The sequence below is a fragment of the Labeo rohita genome, chromosome 21 (assembly GCF_022985175.1).
Source record: "Labeo rohita strain BAU-BD-2019 chromosome 21, IGBB_LRoh.1.0, whole genome shotgun sequence".
Classification (NCBI taxonomy): Eukaryota; Metazoa; Chordata; class Actinopteri; order Cypriniformes; family Cyprinidae; genus Labeo; species Labeo rohita.
The window spans coordinates 502,075-518,036 of NC_066889.1; the positions used below are offsets into that span (position 1 = coordinate 502,075).

At 37.4% G+C, this 15,962-nt stretch overlaps 1 protein-coding gene across 3 annotated transcripts; it reads right to left on the bottom strand.

The window, feature by feature from the left end:
- Positions 1 to 236: 236 nt before the first annotated feature.
- On the bottom strand, positions 237 to 15,340 carry rnf14 (ring finger protein 14). 3 transcript variants are annotated; one of them, XM_051093769.1, is made up of 9 exons: positions 15,201 to 15,265; positions 14,571 to 14,654; positions 8,885 to 9,045; positions 8,678 to 8,808; positions 6,058 to 6,549; positions 4,006 to 4,234; positions 3,662 to 3,834; positions 1,824 to 1,954; positions 237 to 749 (listed from the first exon to the last, which is right to left on the bottom strand). In XM_051093769.1, exons 3-9 carry the CDS (start codon positions 9,033 to 9,035, stop codon positions 689 to 691), a joined length of 1,368 nt encoding a protein of 455 aa, XP_050949726.1. In that variant the 5' UTR covers positions 9,036 to 9,045; positions 14,571 to 14,654; positions 15,201 to 15,265; the 3' UTR covers positions 237 to 688. The 3 variants fall into 3 exon arrangements, with proteins under 3 accessions (XP_050949726.1, XP_050949725.1, XP_050949727.1); XM_051093768.1 differs by lacking the exon at positions 14,571 to 14,654 and having other exon boundaries at positions 15,201 to 15,340; XM_051093770.1 differs by lacking the exons at positions 14,571 to 14,654; positions 15,201 to 15,265 and adding an exon at positions 13,927 to 14,118.
- Positions 15,341 to 15,962: the final 622 nt, after the last annotated feature.

Sequence of the window (15,962 nt, forward strand, 5' to 3'; positions counted from 1 at the left end):
ATTCTTTAATGGATTTTTATTAATAGCCTAATAATAATATCTGAACCCTAATCATGGCAAATTTGGAGTCTCTAACTTAAACCGTCTAGCGCCACCAACTGTCCAAATTTGCACTCATGTTCCTGCTCTACACCTGATTTTTCCCATTTGTAAATGTAATGTGTCTGGCTTCCGGTGTCATCTGCTTCCAGATATTTTTGTGTCACCTGCCCAAAGACAGTACGCTCACCACAACAACTTATTTAACATTTATTTCACTGCCAAGTCCATCCAACATTTGTCAAAAAGATTACATGTACATTATTAACAATAACCGGTGAGGATATCTGTATAAACAATAAATGTTATTAAAATACAATCACAGCAAAGGAAGTGGATTTATAAACTAAAGATACAGGATATATTCTGTAATTTAGCACGCACGTCTGCTAGCAGTGAAAATGTTTACAATCTTCAATAAAACTAAATTTGAAAGGACGCTTGTATGCACATCACACACACATTGTGAACTCATGAATTTGGATTGTGTGAAACTGAAATGCAAAAAAGGGCAAATTTTAAAAAAATGTTAAAAAGTGCAACTAAATTTGGAGGAGAGATGCTTGATACGCTATAGTCGGGTCTTGGTATTTGGTTCTGGTCTAGTCCATTGATGCGCACGAAAACACTGCCTGGATAATGTAACAGATCACTCATCTTCATCGCTCCCAAAGCCTTCTTCCTCATCCATTTCCACTCCTTGAAACAATCTAGAGCAGAAAATAAATAAATAAACACAGTCAGCAAGTGCACCAGTCATTACAGCAACCTTTAATCATTTGACTAAGATCAGGGCCTTGTGTATAAAACTTTGCAAAGATTTCATCCTAAAAGTTTTCAGATTTGTGAAACGTACACCAGAACCTGTGCCAAATTTTCTTTAGAAATCCTAGTCAGCGAAATACTGTACATCCATGCATCCCGACCCCGTCACCTTCCTGAGATAATCATATATGCAGCATAATATAGACACACTGTACCATCTGACCTTGTTTAAAGGTACAAGACTCTGGGAAACAATGTCACGTGGACTATAAATGCTGTTTGTGCCGTTACATTACATTGTTAAAATCAGTCAGTATCCTTGTCTTTTTTTTTTTTTTAGAATAAAAATATCCAAATATCCATACATAAAATAAATTTGCCAAAACTATATAAAACACATTATCATTCAAATTAAAATGTATGCAGTTTTGCCTGTGAAATAAATATTGTAGTACAGCAATTTATTAATTAAATATATATAATTTATAATCAATGAGTGGTACATATAATCTAAATGTATATATCTAATAGAAAACAGAGTTTAAAATCATTCTCTTTACTGACATACATGCAGCTTTTATTTAATGGCAATTTCTATTATTAGTGCGCATTATAATCTACTAGACTGCTAATGATTGTTTATTAATATACTTCATCTTTCCCATTTGTCTGTGCCAAACTTCAGTGATGCAGAACTTGATGTTTTGAATGACTGTAAGCAAAGAAGATGCTGTTTACTTGATGCTAAATTAAAAAAGACTGATTAAGCCAAAATGTAATATGGAGGAATCTGTCAGGATTTGGATGTTTCTGTATTTTCACTCACCAGACGGCTCATTTACTCACACCTGATCCCTACTCTCTCATTACTCACCATATATCTGCCTTCGGTTCAGTCATTTCACTTTCATATTAGTGATATGTTGAGATGCATCACAAGTGTTTGTTTTGGTAAGACTATGCATGTCATGGCACTGGCTCTGAAACACATATAAATGCTTCTAGCAGACGGTACTCACTGGTTAAAGCACGGCGAGTTGGGGTTGTTGAAGTGGCTGTAGGGATTCACCCTGCTGAGAGCTCCCAGACAAATCCAGCAGAAATACTTCTGACAGGATGAACAGGTCATCTTATTACAGCCGTGCACCTTCTACACAAACAGGGGAAATGAGAAGAGCACTCTCGATCAATGAGTCATTCAGGTGCATTTTGTCTGAGAATACACCCACAGAGCAGATCTCTGCACAACACACCAGATCTCAGTTTGCAGAAGGTTCCCAATTTTTCTCTCATGTTCATTTGAATGTCAAGTACAAATTAAATGAATAAATCTAAATGATAATATGTACTATTACGATGTCAGTGACTAGTACTTTTCCACTTTTAGGCCTTAATTACCTGGACCAAAAACACCTTGATTAATCAAAACAAAAGTTGGTGCACTTCATTAACACCTTCTACATTCTGTAATAATAGGGCTGCACGATTATGACAAAAATCATAATTGTCGATTATTTCCTTTGAAATTGTAACTGCGACTATTAATTACGATTATCGCAATTTACTTTGAATGATGTTTTGAATGGCTTTATGCCATTGTTTGAAGCAACTGCATGCCACATTTTTATATGAAGAGTTCAGATGCAAAACCAGCTAAAAGCCATTTCGGTCAAAAATGAGATAATGATACTGAGTGAATGCTCCTGACACATATTATACGTCCATCAAATACTTTTACTTCAAACTCCCTAAATTTCAGCCTCAGAGCAATCAGAAGTCCCAGCACTTACACAGAAACCTATACAAAGTAGCCAGAAAGAAATGCTCATTTTAAAGAAATACATCAGATGGATTTAGGGACTTTGTAATTGTGCCTATGAACATAATTGTGGCATCTGTAATTGTAATCACGATTAGAAATTCGATTAATTGTGCAGCCCTATGTAATAGCACTACTTACAGATCAAAGATCTGAAAAATGGCCTTTTTTTGTTCCAAACTCTTTATATTAAAGTTTTTTTCTTCAAAAAGTTGTGATGTTTGTGTCTATGGATTCCTACAATATTGCATTACTCCATAAAAAGTAATTAAATACGTTACTTTTTTTATGGAAAGCAATGCATTATGTTACTTTTGCGTTCATTTTTTTGTCACCTGGGCTGAGCTTGCTATTTTAGTTTTATAATAACAAAAAACACAAAAGTTATATTTTTGGCAACTGTAAAGGCCTTTTCACACCAAAAGAGAAACTAACAAGTCTCAGTCTACAGCAAATGTCTTTGCACCTCACTCTCGATTTCTCTTGACATGGGGACAGAAGAGATGAAGTCAGTGAATAAACAAAGTCACTCGTGTTACTTATTTGAAAAAGTAACTCATTGTAAACGTAAACGTAATGCAACACTTTAAAAGCCTTTTAAAAAAGTAATCTGATTACATAACTAGGGTTACATGAAATGCAGTGGTTTTCAAACCGGTCCTGCGAGCACCCCCAACGCCGCATGTTTTCTGTGTCTCCCTCATCTATCACACCTGATTCAACTCTTCAACTCAGCAAGACCTGAAATGGGTGTGTCACATATGAGAGACCTACAAAATGTGCTCGCAGGACCGGTTTCGAAAACCACTGCATTACTCCAACACTGCCTGTAGGTGTGCATTGGCTGTCGGAAAAACATACAAATCATATAATAACAAGTAAGAATTATTTGGTTCAATCTCAGAGTAGCTCATATGTCATATGTAGATTACATGCAATCTGCTGTGACGTCACAATCATGTTGCATTGTGGGATATGGAGTTGTCTGAATCATACATCGGAGTAGGCTCACAGCGTGCACACATCCTTAGTACTGACCTGTATATTAGTGCCACAGCAAGGGCATTGTTTGCAGTTATCCTTCAGCCAGTCTGTGCTGAAAGACTCCTCCACCGCCTTCTGAATGACCCGTCTGCCAAAACGCTTCTCGAGGAACTTCTTCCCCTCGTCACTCGTAGACATATACTCATCCCGCAAACTACGAAGCTCATCTGTTAAAGAAAAGCATATCTTTTGAACTTTGCAGAGGGAAACAAACTTACCAAGTATGTACTTCATATTCTGAAGCAAGAACGCTGAGCATCCAATGTACTAACATCAGACACAGGCTACAGTTTAGCTACTAGTGACACCTCAACAGGTGTAAATATCCCCTATCTTACCAGCGGTGGCTATGCAGTGAGAGAGGCCGTGGTAGCTCCGCTTACAGAGCGTACAGAAGGCATATCGGCAGGCGGGACAGATGCCCATGGTGGAGTCGGGCTCCACCATCACCGCCATACAGCAGCTCATGCGGGGACAATACACCACATCCGCCATCAGGTCCAGACTCGACTGCAGCAGCAGACGATCGTAGCGGGCAAACTCATCTTCACCCACGAGAAGTTTCACCTGTTATGTGCATTCAGAACGCAGCTCAAAGTGTTTTACAAGACATTCACTCAGGCATCAAATTGTGGTTACCAGTAGGGGTGTGTGATCTCCATGTAAAACGGATCATGCAGACTAAACTGTAGCAACTTGAAACTTGGAGGGATGGTAGTACTCACACCACCTACAATGCGACCAAGGCTCACCCCAATCAGCCTGACGGGGGCGCTACAGCGAACAAAAGTACAAAGTCGCTCATAACTTCTAAACTGTCACTCGCAGGCTCAAGTATCCCGTGCCGTTGAAATCCTTGACTTAGATTCCAGGTTCGATCGTGAGCCTAGCAAAATTATTTAGGTATTTTTCAAAAAAACTATTTTTGCGAACTAGTCCTAGGTTTGTTGCCCAATCGGAACCAAACCAGTGCAGAAAGATTCTCTGGAGAGTTGATTTCAATAATTATCAAATAAAAGTTTAACTTCTGACTCGCCGTCGCAAACAGACGTCAAAACGTTTGAAAAGTGCAGGGCCCCTTTTAGTAAAATGCCTATAACTCCATAACTCCTGAATGGAATGAGATATCTTCATCAAACTATTGTCAAACTCAGAACACTTATGTAAGAGCTCAATCTGAGGTCACAGGGGAAAAGAAAATACTAATTGCGGAGCTTGGTCCCTTGATGGCGCTATTACAGAGAAAAAAAAACATAAAAAACAAAAAACTATAACTGCAACTATTTGTCCTTTCAACATGAAAATTGGCCGCCAGTGGTCAAAGAATTTTGAGCACCTGTTAGACAAGGTTAACTGAGGCCGATCGGAATGAAACCAAAGTCTGAGATTCGTATTTTCCAAGGCCGTAAATAATTGTATGTTGTGCAGTTTTATTCATATTATACAATAGAACTCCTTATTCTGGACAACTTTGCCTCTAGAATCACTGCTGTCAATCAAATAGATTAATTATAGATTAACATAATTATCATTACTGGGGAAAAATAAAAAGCACAAAAATATCGATCAGATTTTTTTTTTCGATCAGAGGTCAGTATCACACACCTCTAAATACCACTGAAATTTTGCAATTCTTGATTACAATTTCGATACCACAGAAAAAACTACTAGCCTCAATAATTTAAAGTTCAAACATTATTAAAGACAAAAAAAAGTAACAGTCAGTAGTAAAATAATAACAAATTACAAGCAATAGCACAAATAAATACAATACAACAAAAATACAAATGACTATGTCTAACGAAATCCTACAGAAATTGAATAAAATTGGGTATATTACACCACTGTCACTTTAAAACCTAATGTGTAGATCTAATACACTGACACAGCTTGTATATGCTCATCAAGGTGGGCATTTTTAAATAATTATGAGTGTATTTTTCTGTTCAAGTGTGATAAGAAGCAAAAGAAAACTCAATTCAGTACTCACTGAAGTCGCTTTCTGTGCTCGGATCAGACACGAGTACAAAACTGAGTTCTCTTCTTTGTGTCTTCTTCAAAATCACTTGAATTTTTAAAGTGGCAAGACTTCAAAATGTGAAAATGACAAACCGTCATCTATCCTTTCAAGCTGGCTCTGTGCCTCATTGTCGAGCCCTACGTAACCTATTCATACTCACACTATGGCACAGTTAAAGATTTCCGGTCATATCGCTGAACTGAGCTGGATGAGGACATCACTGAATTCAATGACCTTAACTGAAAATTGAGTGTTTACTGTTGTCCTTTTTCCTATTTCATATTGTAAAGCTGCTTAGACACTATCTGTATTATTAAAAGTGTTATATAAATAAAGGTAACTGGACTTGACAAGAGCAGGGGGAAGATACCTGTGTCGGAGTGGCCATGGACATACACTTTGGCTCAGGGCAGTTAAGGCACTGGACTTTTCCATCTCTAATCTGGATCTCGAAGTATTCCTTCATGCAGGCCTTGCAGTAAACATGCTGACACTCTTTGAAGAGCAAAGAGTCGGATCCCAGCTTCTCGGAGTAACAGATGCCGCAGCAGAACACCTTTCCGTCAAACACCTTCTGCTTCTGAGCTTCGTCAAAATCCAGCAGCTGAGTTAGTATATCTGTGCCAGAGTCCACTTCTTGCACGGCTCTTGGGTCTAAATCTTGCGCTTTACTCTTTTCTGCAGACACGTCTACGGCATGTTTTTGACCAGATTCACTCTCAGTGCTTTGGATTTCCAGCGGTGACTGGATTCCCAGGAATTCCAAAGTCTCTTCCTTTAGGAACTGCATCCAGGTAAAAAGAACAACGTTGCCCTGGTTCTCCTCCCAAAGCTCGTCCAGTCTCCTGCAAAGTGCAGTGATCTGATGGAGTGAGAGTGGAAGATTATAGTGATGCCACATTTCAACAAACGAACAAACAGATAACCCTAAACTAACAGCATTCACAAAAGTCAAAGTTGTCCCTCTGGTCCCCATCTACTTTTATGCAGGTTGGGAAAAGAACTTCTCCTGTGGTGATCCAATGAAGAAAGTCATGCAGGTTTGCAATGACAGTAATGGTGGGAAAATGATGACATGCTGCCTTATATGAGTGTTTACACTAAATTAGCTGACATTGGCTGTTTAATTCATTTTCAGAGAAAGTTGCTAAAGGAAGGATCATTTGCTGCTAAAAGTTGCTAAATGACGTTGTGATGTCACTGTGCGATGACATCATTATGTAATCAATGCATAGAACTGCATAGAATAGTAGAGCATAGAATTACATTTGATGTATTTTCTTATTAACTATACATTCTGAACAATTATATTCTTAAGGTATTAGTATTCTACACTTTAAGAAAAGTCTGTAAAATAGAGCACAATGCACTGTGTTAATTTAAAGAAATTCTGTGCATTGATTTTTCACAGGTTTTTTACCTGAATTTAAAATTACTCATTGTATTTTGTGTTCTAAGGTTACAACTTAGAAATTAGCAGTGTTTTCTGTTTTTTAACAGATCACCAAGTGCAGGTAGAAACTAATATCAAGATGTTATCATAAATAAACATTTATTATTGAACAGCTGCATCTAGCAACACCTTTGATTTCCAATGTATGTGTAATTTAGACGGAAAATGTGTTTTTTTTTAATCATTTGAGTCACAGTTGCTAAAAGGTGCCACATACATTTTAAAAATAGCTACATTTGTTGCTTGGTGCTTTTTGAAAAAAAAGCTGCTAGGGTAGTTTGAAAAGTTGCTAAGTTTGCAACAGTGGTTTAAATAAAAGGAAAGTTAAATAAATGTGACTTCGATTGACTGGCTTGTTAGTCACATTAGAATAAAGGAAAACACTGGGGAGAGATTAAAGTCATGATGACACATATTCTTTGCACTTTTAAGTCTGCATAAAATTGTAATATACTAAAAAGTATTATTTTTCCATATAAATGCAATTGTACAAGCACCAAAGTTCAAGTATTCAATTTGAACAATAACAGTTAACTAGGGGTGGGAATGCTTTGGTACCTCATGATTCGATTAAAAAACGTGTATAAATCTCTGGTTATGCTAAATGAACCACAAAATATTGGATTATATCTTTGTCAGCTTGTTTTTATTTCAATTAGGACAGGTTTTGGATTTATTTTTGTGACTGACTGATTGCAGACCTCACTGATCTAATGATAAGGTTCATCTCTGTCAAAAACAACGTCTGTAATTCTCAAAATAGTTTGTTTAAGAATACTGAAAGTAAAGTTAGCACAAAGATTAAATCCAGTATTTGGTGATAATATTGCATACAGAGAGATTTACAAGCTATTTTTTGTAAGATAGTAGCAGATCAGTTTTTGACTGAGAACACTACAAGCGTAACTTTGTCTTTTATATATTTTGTTTATATACTGACAAAATTATACACAAATAATTCACTCAAAAACTGATGTGCATAAACTTAGATCCCCATAAAAAAACAACTCCCTTTCCTAATTGAAAGAAAACAAGCTGATACAAAGACTGAATCCAATATTTGGTGCTAAAACAAAAAGTAATTTATTAACTTATTTTTTGTAGGCTGGATATTTTTAACTGGAACACCACAAGTGTAACAAGGTGGGGAAAAAAGTACAAAAAATATCCAGAAAAACTTGACAAGTTGTTATACCCTGTGTGAGCAAAGTCAGTTTTAGGTAAACTATACTTGCAATTTGTGCTCTGCTTTTTAGCCATCCAAGTGCACACACAGGTCAAAATAACTCCAAACACTACCACAGGGTTCAATATAACAGTGAAGTGACAATGTCTAAATGAAACAGTTTATCCAACAAACATAAGATTTCAGAGTGGGAATTCCAGTTGTTGACTGGATTAGAGATGTGAGCATTTCCAGGAAGTGATGACATTTTGATTTAATATTACAAAATCCAAAAGAATGAATTAGAAAAAAAAGAGCAAATTATAATAATGAAATCACACACCTTTCAGGACATCACTAAACAGGACCCACCTGGACTCTTGTAAGCCATTTGGAGCTTATAGTAAAAACTGGAGCTGATGCTGAAGGGTAGTCGGTGGGGAATTCAAAACTCAGGACCAGCGGAGGTAGAAATGATATATTATGCTCTGTGGAATTCTGTCCTGTAAAACAAGAAAACATTATAGACTCTCTGACTAGGTCAGAACAAGGGTCGAACACCTGCCGATAAAGTCTCACCCTTGACTAGCAGTTTGAAGTTAGGAGGAAGCTCCAGGCACAGATGAATCTCGCCCTCCTTCCCCGATTCGGCCCTGCGAAACTCCTCCTCATCGTATATGCTCGCTAGAGCAAGCAGTTCATCCTCTTGAGCTTCCTGGTCGGCTGACATTTGAACATTCCTGAGATTAATGTGAAATCAAGTAACATTTACATTTGTGTTTTGTAAAGCCCTTAAGAAATTAAAGTAAAAATAATAAGTAAAAATAAACTAAAAACATATTCTAAGTAGAATAAACAGCTTTTTCTCGGTCACTGATATAAATGGATTCTTAACATGAAAACTAATCTAGGTTACTCAGTTTAGGTCATGTATTCTGACTACTTTTTAGATCTTAAACTCACCATTAATCATACTATAGTGATAAAAAAAAATAAATAAATAAAATAATAATAATAATAACAACAATACTATAAAGAAAAATTAAAAAAATATATATTTTTTCTCTCTTTGTTTTTTTGTATCACTATGGTATGATTAATGTTGAGTATTATTTATATATTTATTTATTTATTTTTATTTATTTATTTACTATTATTTCTTTTTTATTATTATTTATTTATTTTTCAACGCCATAAAATGCTTTAAACCAGGGGTCACCAGATCCGGTCCAGGAGGGCCGGTGTCCCTGCAGAGTTTAGCTCCAACCCTAATCAAACACACCTGAACCAGCTAATCAAGGTCTTACTAGGTATACTTGAAACTTGTGTTGAGGAATGTTGGAGGTAAACTCTGCAGGACACCGGCCCTCCAGGAACAAGTTTGGTGGCCCCTGCTTTAAACTTTACATTACATCAGGGTTCCCAAACTGGGCCTAATATAAAAACTGCAGTGGATTTGTAAGAAGATAAAAAGCTAAAAATTAATTCAATCATAAGTAAGTTAAAAAAAAAATTAAAAAAAAAAAAAATTAAAAAAAGCAACATCAAAGTGCAAACATGCAAATATGTTGTTAAATTATTGGAATATTGAATGTCAAAGGGGTTTGGGAATCCTTGCATTATATGAACAAACCTTTACAAAAATGAAAAGAACAAAGACATTACACACCCACAGTCTTCCTGGTCTGAAATATGGTCCAAAACTTCCAAAATCAACAGCTACTGAAGATCATCATCAGTGTTTAGTAACTTGCACAATTATTTGTTTCATACATGGCCTACCTGCTTGAGAGGTGCTTTTTTTCCCCTCACCAAATTTTTGCAAATGTATTTACATGACATTTACATGACCATTCCATACTGTGAATATAGTTCAAGCTAAATGGTATGACACACAGCAGCATTTTTAGTAAATCAGTATGCTCTTTCAAACACATTAAGGATATTAAATATATTATGTACAATATACAGTCAGCAATGATAATCCACACACTCCTATACAATAATCCTCCTTATGCTGTACACGAGGACATGGAAATCACAGCATTGCTCATTTACTTACATTTCTCAATGAGTTAACACTGTTTGAAATGAAGTATTTTGAGTTTGAAATGAGGATGGAAAATAATTTTTTACGAATATTAAAAAAAAAAATGTAATGCAAAAAACTTTGTATCTTAGTATCAACAAACGCAATGATTTCAGTACAGAAGTGGCACAGGAGCAACATTTGAAGTGCTGTTTTGATGTATAAACACACACACACACACACACACACATTTGTTTTTGTGAATTGTGGGGACTTTCCATAGACTTCTATAGATTCTGACCATTATACTGACCAAATGATATTGTCTATCCCCTAACCCAACCCCAACTGTCTAATGCAGCTCAGAGTTTGCTTGAATACATTCACATTTCATTTACAACTAGATTAAAAAGTTTGTCAAGACAAACTTTAAGCTGGCTTGAGAAAGTCGGACCAGTTGCTAACATGTTCCTAACATGATTATCAAGTTGCTAGCAAATTCCTCGCATGATTAGCAGGTCGCGAGCATGTTTCTAGCATGATTAGCATGTTACTAGCATGTTTCTAGCATGATTAGCAAGGTATTAGCATGTTGCTAACATTTTTTTAACATGATTGACAAGTTACTGGCATGATTAATAGCATGTTGCCAACATGATTAGCATGTTACTAGCATGATTCTAGTTGCTGGGCTTGTCTAGATAGATAAATAGATTAGAAATATTAGATAGAATGTAAGTTTGAATTGATTAGAAATAGTACATAGAAGGGAAGTCTTGATTTAGTCTTAAAGGATTCTGGGAGTTTAAGTTTGAGCTTTAACAGCTGGTGTTTGAATAGTGTTGCTCATTTGAACATTCCGTCAATGTAAGTCTATGGGATTTTTAGGATTTTTAATCTTTAATTTTATGAAAACTATAAGTTGGATCAGTTAGAAAAGAGACAGCGACCCGAGTCAGAACAGTCTCAACATCTTGAAGAGCTTGAAAGCTCTGGGAGGAGAAATGTTCAGAAATTTGGCTAAGAATAATAATAATAAAAGCTTAAGTAGCAGATCTGATCTTTCTCAAGCCAACCTGATTACATCATTCTGGGGGGAAAAACACTTTCAGTTGACCACAGACGTCAATGGAATCTGCATTTACAAACAACTGTGAAAAAATAAGGGTCATTCTGAATACCAAAAAGTCAGTGTGTTAAACTTCATCCCTGCTAGATAGAGTGGTATTACTGTAAAGTGGAAGCGTTCAGCAACAGCAGAAACTCAGTCATGAAGCTGAAGATCACATAAGGTCTCACCGAGCAGATCACGAGTGCTGATGCACATGGTGTGTAAAAACAACAAGTCACCAACGCTCTGAATCCAGAGCTGAAGAGCCCCACACGTCCACTGACATTCATATCAGCACAAAGACTGAAGGTTTCTTGTACCCGCTGACTTGCATGTTATGAATCACCTATGACCAAGAGTTCGGCTAAAAACATCTTTAGTGTCCTACTGAAGAAAGGGAGTTGCCTTAGGGTGAGTAAATTAACAGCAGTGATTTGTGGGTGAACTATTCCTTTATTACACGATGACTGACAGGCCAGATTATAGTGACGGGCAGAATACACCACTGTGTAAAAATATACACTCCTGAACAAAATCTTAAGACCAGGGGAAACATTACAAATATTAGCATTTTGCGCTGGTGGATCGTAACCAGGGTGTAAGTACTGCTTCAAAATGGCAAAAGAAGAAACAGGAGCAAGAGCCAAAAAATAGAGAGCAGGCAATTTATAGAAAACTGAAGAAAGCTCAAACAGGCTGTTCATCAGCTGATCAAAAGTTTAAGACCATCGCCCAAAAAAACCCACAACAGAGCTAAAAGTGTCAAAAAAGGACTCAGTAGTGAGCAGCTCCACCACTCTTGTTGATTACTTAAAGCATTCCTTCTGGCATGCTTGATTCGACTGTTTCCAGGAGGCTGGTGGGAATGTGTGTCCATGTGGTGAAGACGGCCTCACGAAGGGCATCCACAGTCTGGAACTGATGTAATTTTTTGTAAACTTCCCTTGCCATCCATCCCCAAACATTCTCAATGCAATTTAGATCAGGGGAACACACAGGAAGGTCCAAAAGAGCAACGTTATTCTCCTTCGTCAGGTGAACGTTGTGAACTGCAGCATTGTCCTGTTGAAAGACCCAGTCATTACCGCACAGACGAGGGCCCTCGGTCAAGAGGGATGCCCACTGCAACATGTCTACAAAGCCAGCGGCCCTTTGACGCCCCTGCACAACCTCAAGCTCCATTTTCTCATTGAAGGATAAAGCACCCAGATCATGATGGAGACTCCACCACTGTGCTGCATAGAAAACATCTCTAGTGGGATCTCCATGTCATGCCAGTAACGTTAGAAGTCATCAGGACCGTCCAGCTTAAATTTTTTCTTGTCAGAGAATAAAACCTTCTTCCATCTTTCAATGTCCCATGTTTGGTGCTCCCTTGCAAATTCCAAACCGGCAAGTTTGTGGCGTGGGAGGAGATGTGGCCTTTGAAGAGGTTTTTTGTTCTTAAAGCCCTTCTCCTGCAGATGCTGTCTTGTGGTTATTGGGCTGCAGTCAGCATCAGTAAGGGCCTCAATTTGGGTCGAGGATCAGTCTGTGTCTTCATGGACAGCCCGTCGGATCCTCCGCCTCAATACAGGCAAATTTTCTTTGGGTCTACCACCTGACGTTTTTGTCCCATAACTCTCAGGATCTTTTGAGAAATGTGAAATGTCTGTCTTACTGCGTCCAATCTTGGCAACAATGGCACGTTGTGCAGGGCTTTGCGCGTGCAGCTCAACAATCCTGCCACGTTCAAAGACAGAAAGCCTTCTTGCCTGTGTCATCAGGAGGTCATGACAGTGTGTCTGCCTGAAGAACAATGACATGAAAGCCATATTTTGCGCAGATTTTAACTTTTTAAGGCTATGGTCTTAAACTTTTGATCAGCTGATGAACAGTTTTCTTCAGTTTTCTATAAATTGCCTGCTCTCTATTTTTTAGCACCTGCTCCTGTTTCTTCTTTTGCCATTTTGAAGCAGTACTTACAACCTGGTTACGATCCACCAGCGCAAAAAGCGAATACTTGTAATGTTTCCCCTGGTCTTAAGATTTTGTTCAGAAGCGTATATACGCTTTTCACAAACGTAGTGTATACTTCTAGGGCAAGGGTGGCCAGTGTCAGTCCTGCAAATCTTTGCTCCAACCTTTAATTAAAATTAATTAAAACTTGCCTGCAGGAGCTTTCCAAGAACTCTCTTACAGCTTGATTAGCTGGTTCAGGTGTGTTTGATTAGTGTTGGAGCTGAGCTGAACTCTCCAGGAACGACGTTAGCCACGCCTTTTCTAGGGCACAGGATACGAATAACACAGAGAGGACAGCAGTGTCTCAATGCGACACGCCCCTTACAGCGTCACAACTCCACAACTTATCTATCATCTACAATTCTGAGTTTTCCACTTGTAAATGCGACTTTGCTCGGCCATATGTGTGTTCGGAGCTCATAAGTACTATATCTCCGACTCCATTTAAAGAAAAACACATTGGCGAATTGATGTGCTTACCTAAATTAACGTTAGCAGCCGTGACAACCACCGTCAAAAAGCACAGTTTGGGTTCCCCTTCTGTTCTAGAGAGGTGACAGTCTTGCAACGATATCAGAATCGCAGTAAGTTTAAATAATATTCAAATATTGTATACGAACATACTCAAAACCGCTTCTTACAGCTGCTTATTGACATTCAAGAATGTTCTTACATGCTATCACAGCTCATGGAGCGGAAGGGAGCGTCTCAAAATTCCAATCACTACGTTAAAACGTCGGCGCTATCAAAGGGAGAGTTCACAAACAAGTTCTGGTATCATTTAGTCATCCTCATGACATTCCAAATCCATAAGACTGTTGTTCATCTTCAGAACATATATTTCTAATACACCCTCATCCCTCATTCTCTAACCAAAACTGTATTTGAAGTATATACATCTCATTCGTTATGGAGAAGACCTGTAGCGCAGGTTTTTGCTTCACTTCTAGGATAATGTGGCTTTTTTTTTTTTTTGACAGCCTAAAGAGATGCTATACAAACTGTTACAATAGTTATATTCACTCCTTATTTTATATGCATAAATTAAGCATAAGAAAAAAGTGAAATATTACTATTATAATTAATATTATAATTATCTTAGAAACAAAATCACTATAACTCACCTAAATGTTATTTTCACAATTCAGTTGTACTTGGCTCATGCCAACCACACAATCTTCCTACAGGGAAATCCTGCCAACACCTCCCTAATAAAAATATAGATCTCTATTTAAAAAAGTGAACTTTTATTATAAAATAATATCTATTTCAGAAAAAAAACACATACACTAGAATTCACCTAAATTTGTTGTTGTAACAATTGTTGTACTATCCAAAACTAACCACACAGTTTTCTTAAAGAGGACATTTCGCCAATATACAGTAGTCCAACAATAATTTCTTTATGCAAATACAATATGGAAAAAGCAAATGTTATTTACGCATTTACAAAAGTTTGTAGGTTGACAACAGTGACTTAATACACGTAATGTCTGCAGTGATTAACAGAAGCTGTGTCCCAATTCCGAGGTACTGAATTAATGATGGACCTGGCTTACGTTTTGTACTGTGGGTGTAATTTTCAGACGATCCCTTAAGGAGCACAGTAGAATATCCAGCGAACGTGAAACTAATAACTTTACCGCGCTGTGTCACCCTGTGCCTACGGTCCAAACGATTGTTTAGTCTAGTTCTTTCCTTTCTGAAGTGTCTGAATTGTGACCTATTAAGATATTAACTTATAAAACACGTACCTTGCTCTATTCCCAAAGCAGCTCTACAGTAGACAACTGCAATCTCATAACAGGCCAGCTGGGAGGAGCTTGTGTTTGACAGGCTGCCGCTGCTGCTTCTTCTAAGATTTGATGCCGGTTGGCAGAACAGCGTAAACGCATTACTGCCACCATCTGGATAGGAGTGTGAAGCGCCGAGAGGAGAGGAAAAAATTATAATAGAAACCTAAATCCTGTTAATAATATAACAATTATAAAATAGAAACTTACAAGCTTGGTCATCTTAGATAATACATAATAATATTACTCTTAGTTTGTGGCACTGAAGTCATTTCCTCTTCCACCTTCTCAGTCCTGCGAGAGCAGTAAGTATTTGACATTATGATCCTGAGGTCCTGTGTTTCCCAAATAATAAAAAAAAAGACAAACAGTTCCATGTTTTTAAACCCCATGGGTTTAAGTTAGGGTTAGTTGTTGTGTTTAGGCTGAGAACACAAGTAGAGCAGACATCTTGACTGAAATATTACAAATGATGATTGAGTTGATGGGATTATGGGTTACATTTTCATGAGAATCAGTTCATCACGTAGGAGTAAAGGGAAATGAGACAGCAGATGAGAGTACAAAGAAAAAGATATACAAAGATATAATCAGAAGATTGAAATGAAGAGTATAATTAAACAACGGACGGGGAACATATGGCAAAAGCGATAGATGGAGAATAACACAGGTAGCCAGTTTCATCAAAAGGAAGAGTTGGGTAGAATAATATGAAGAAACATA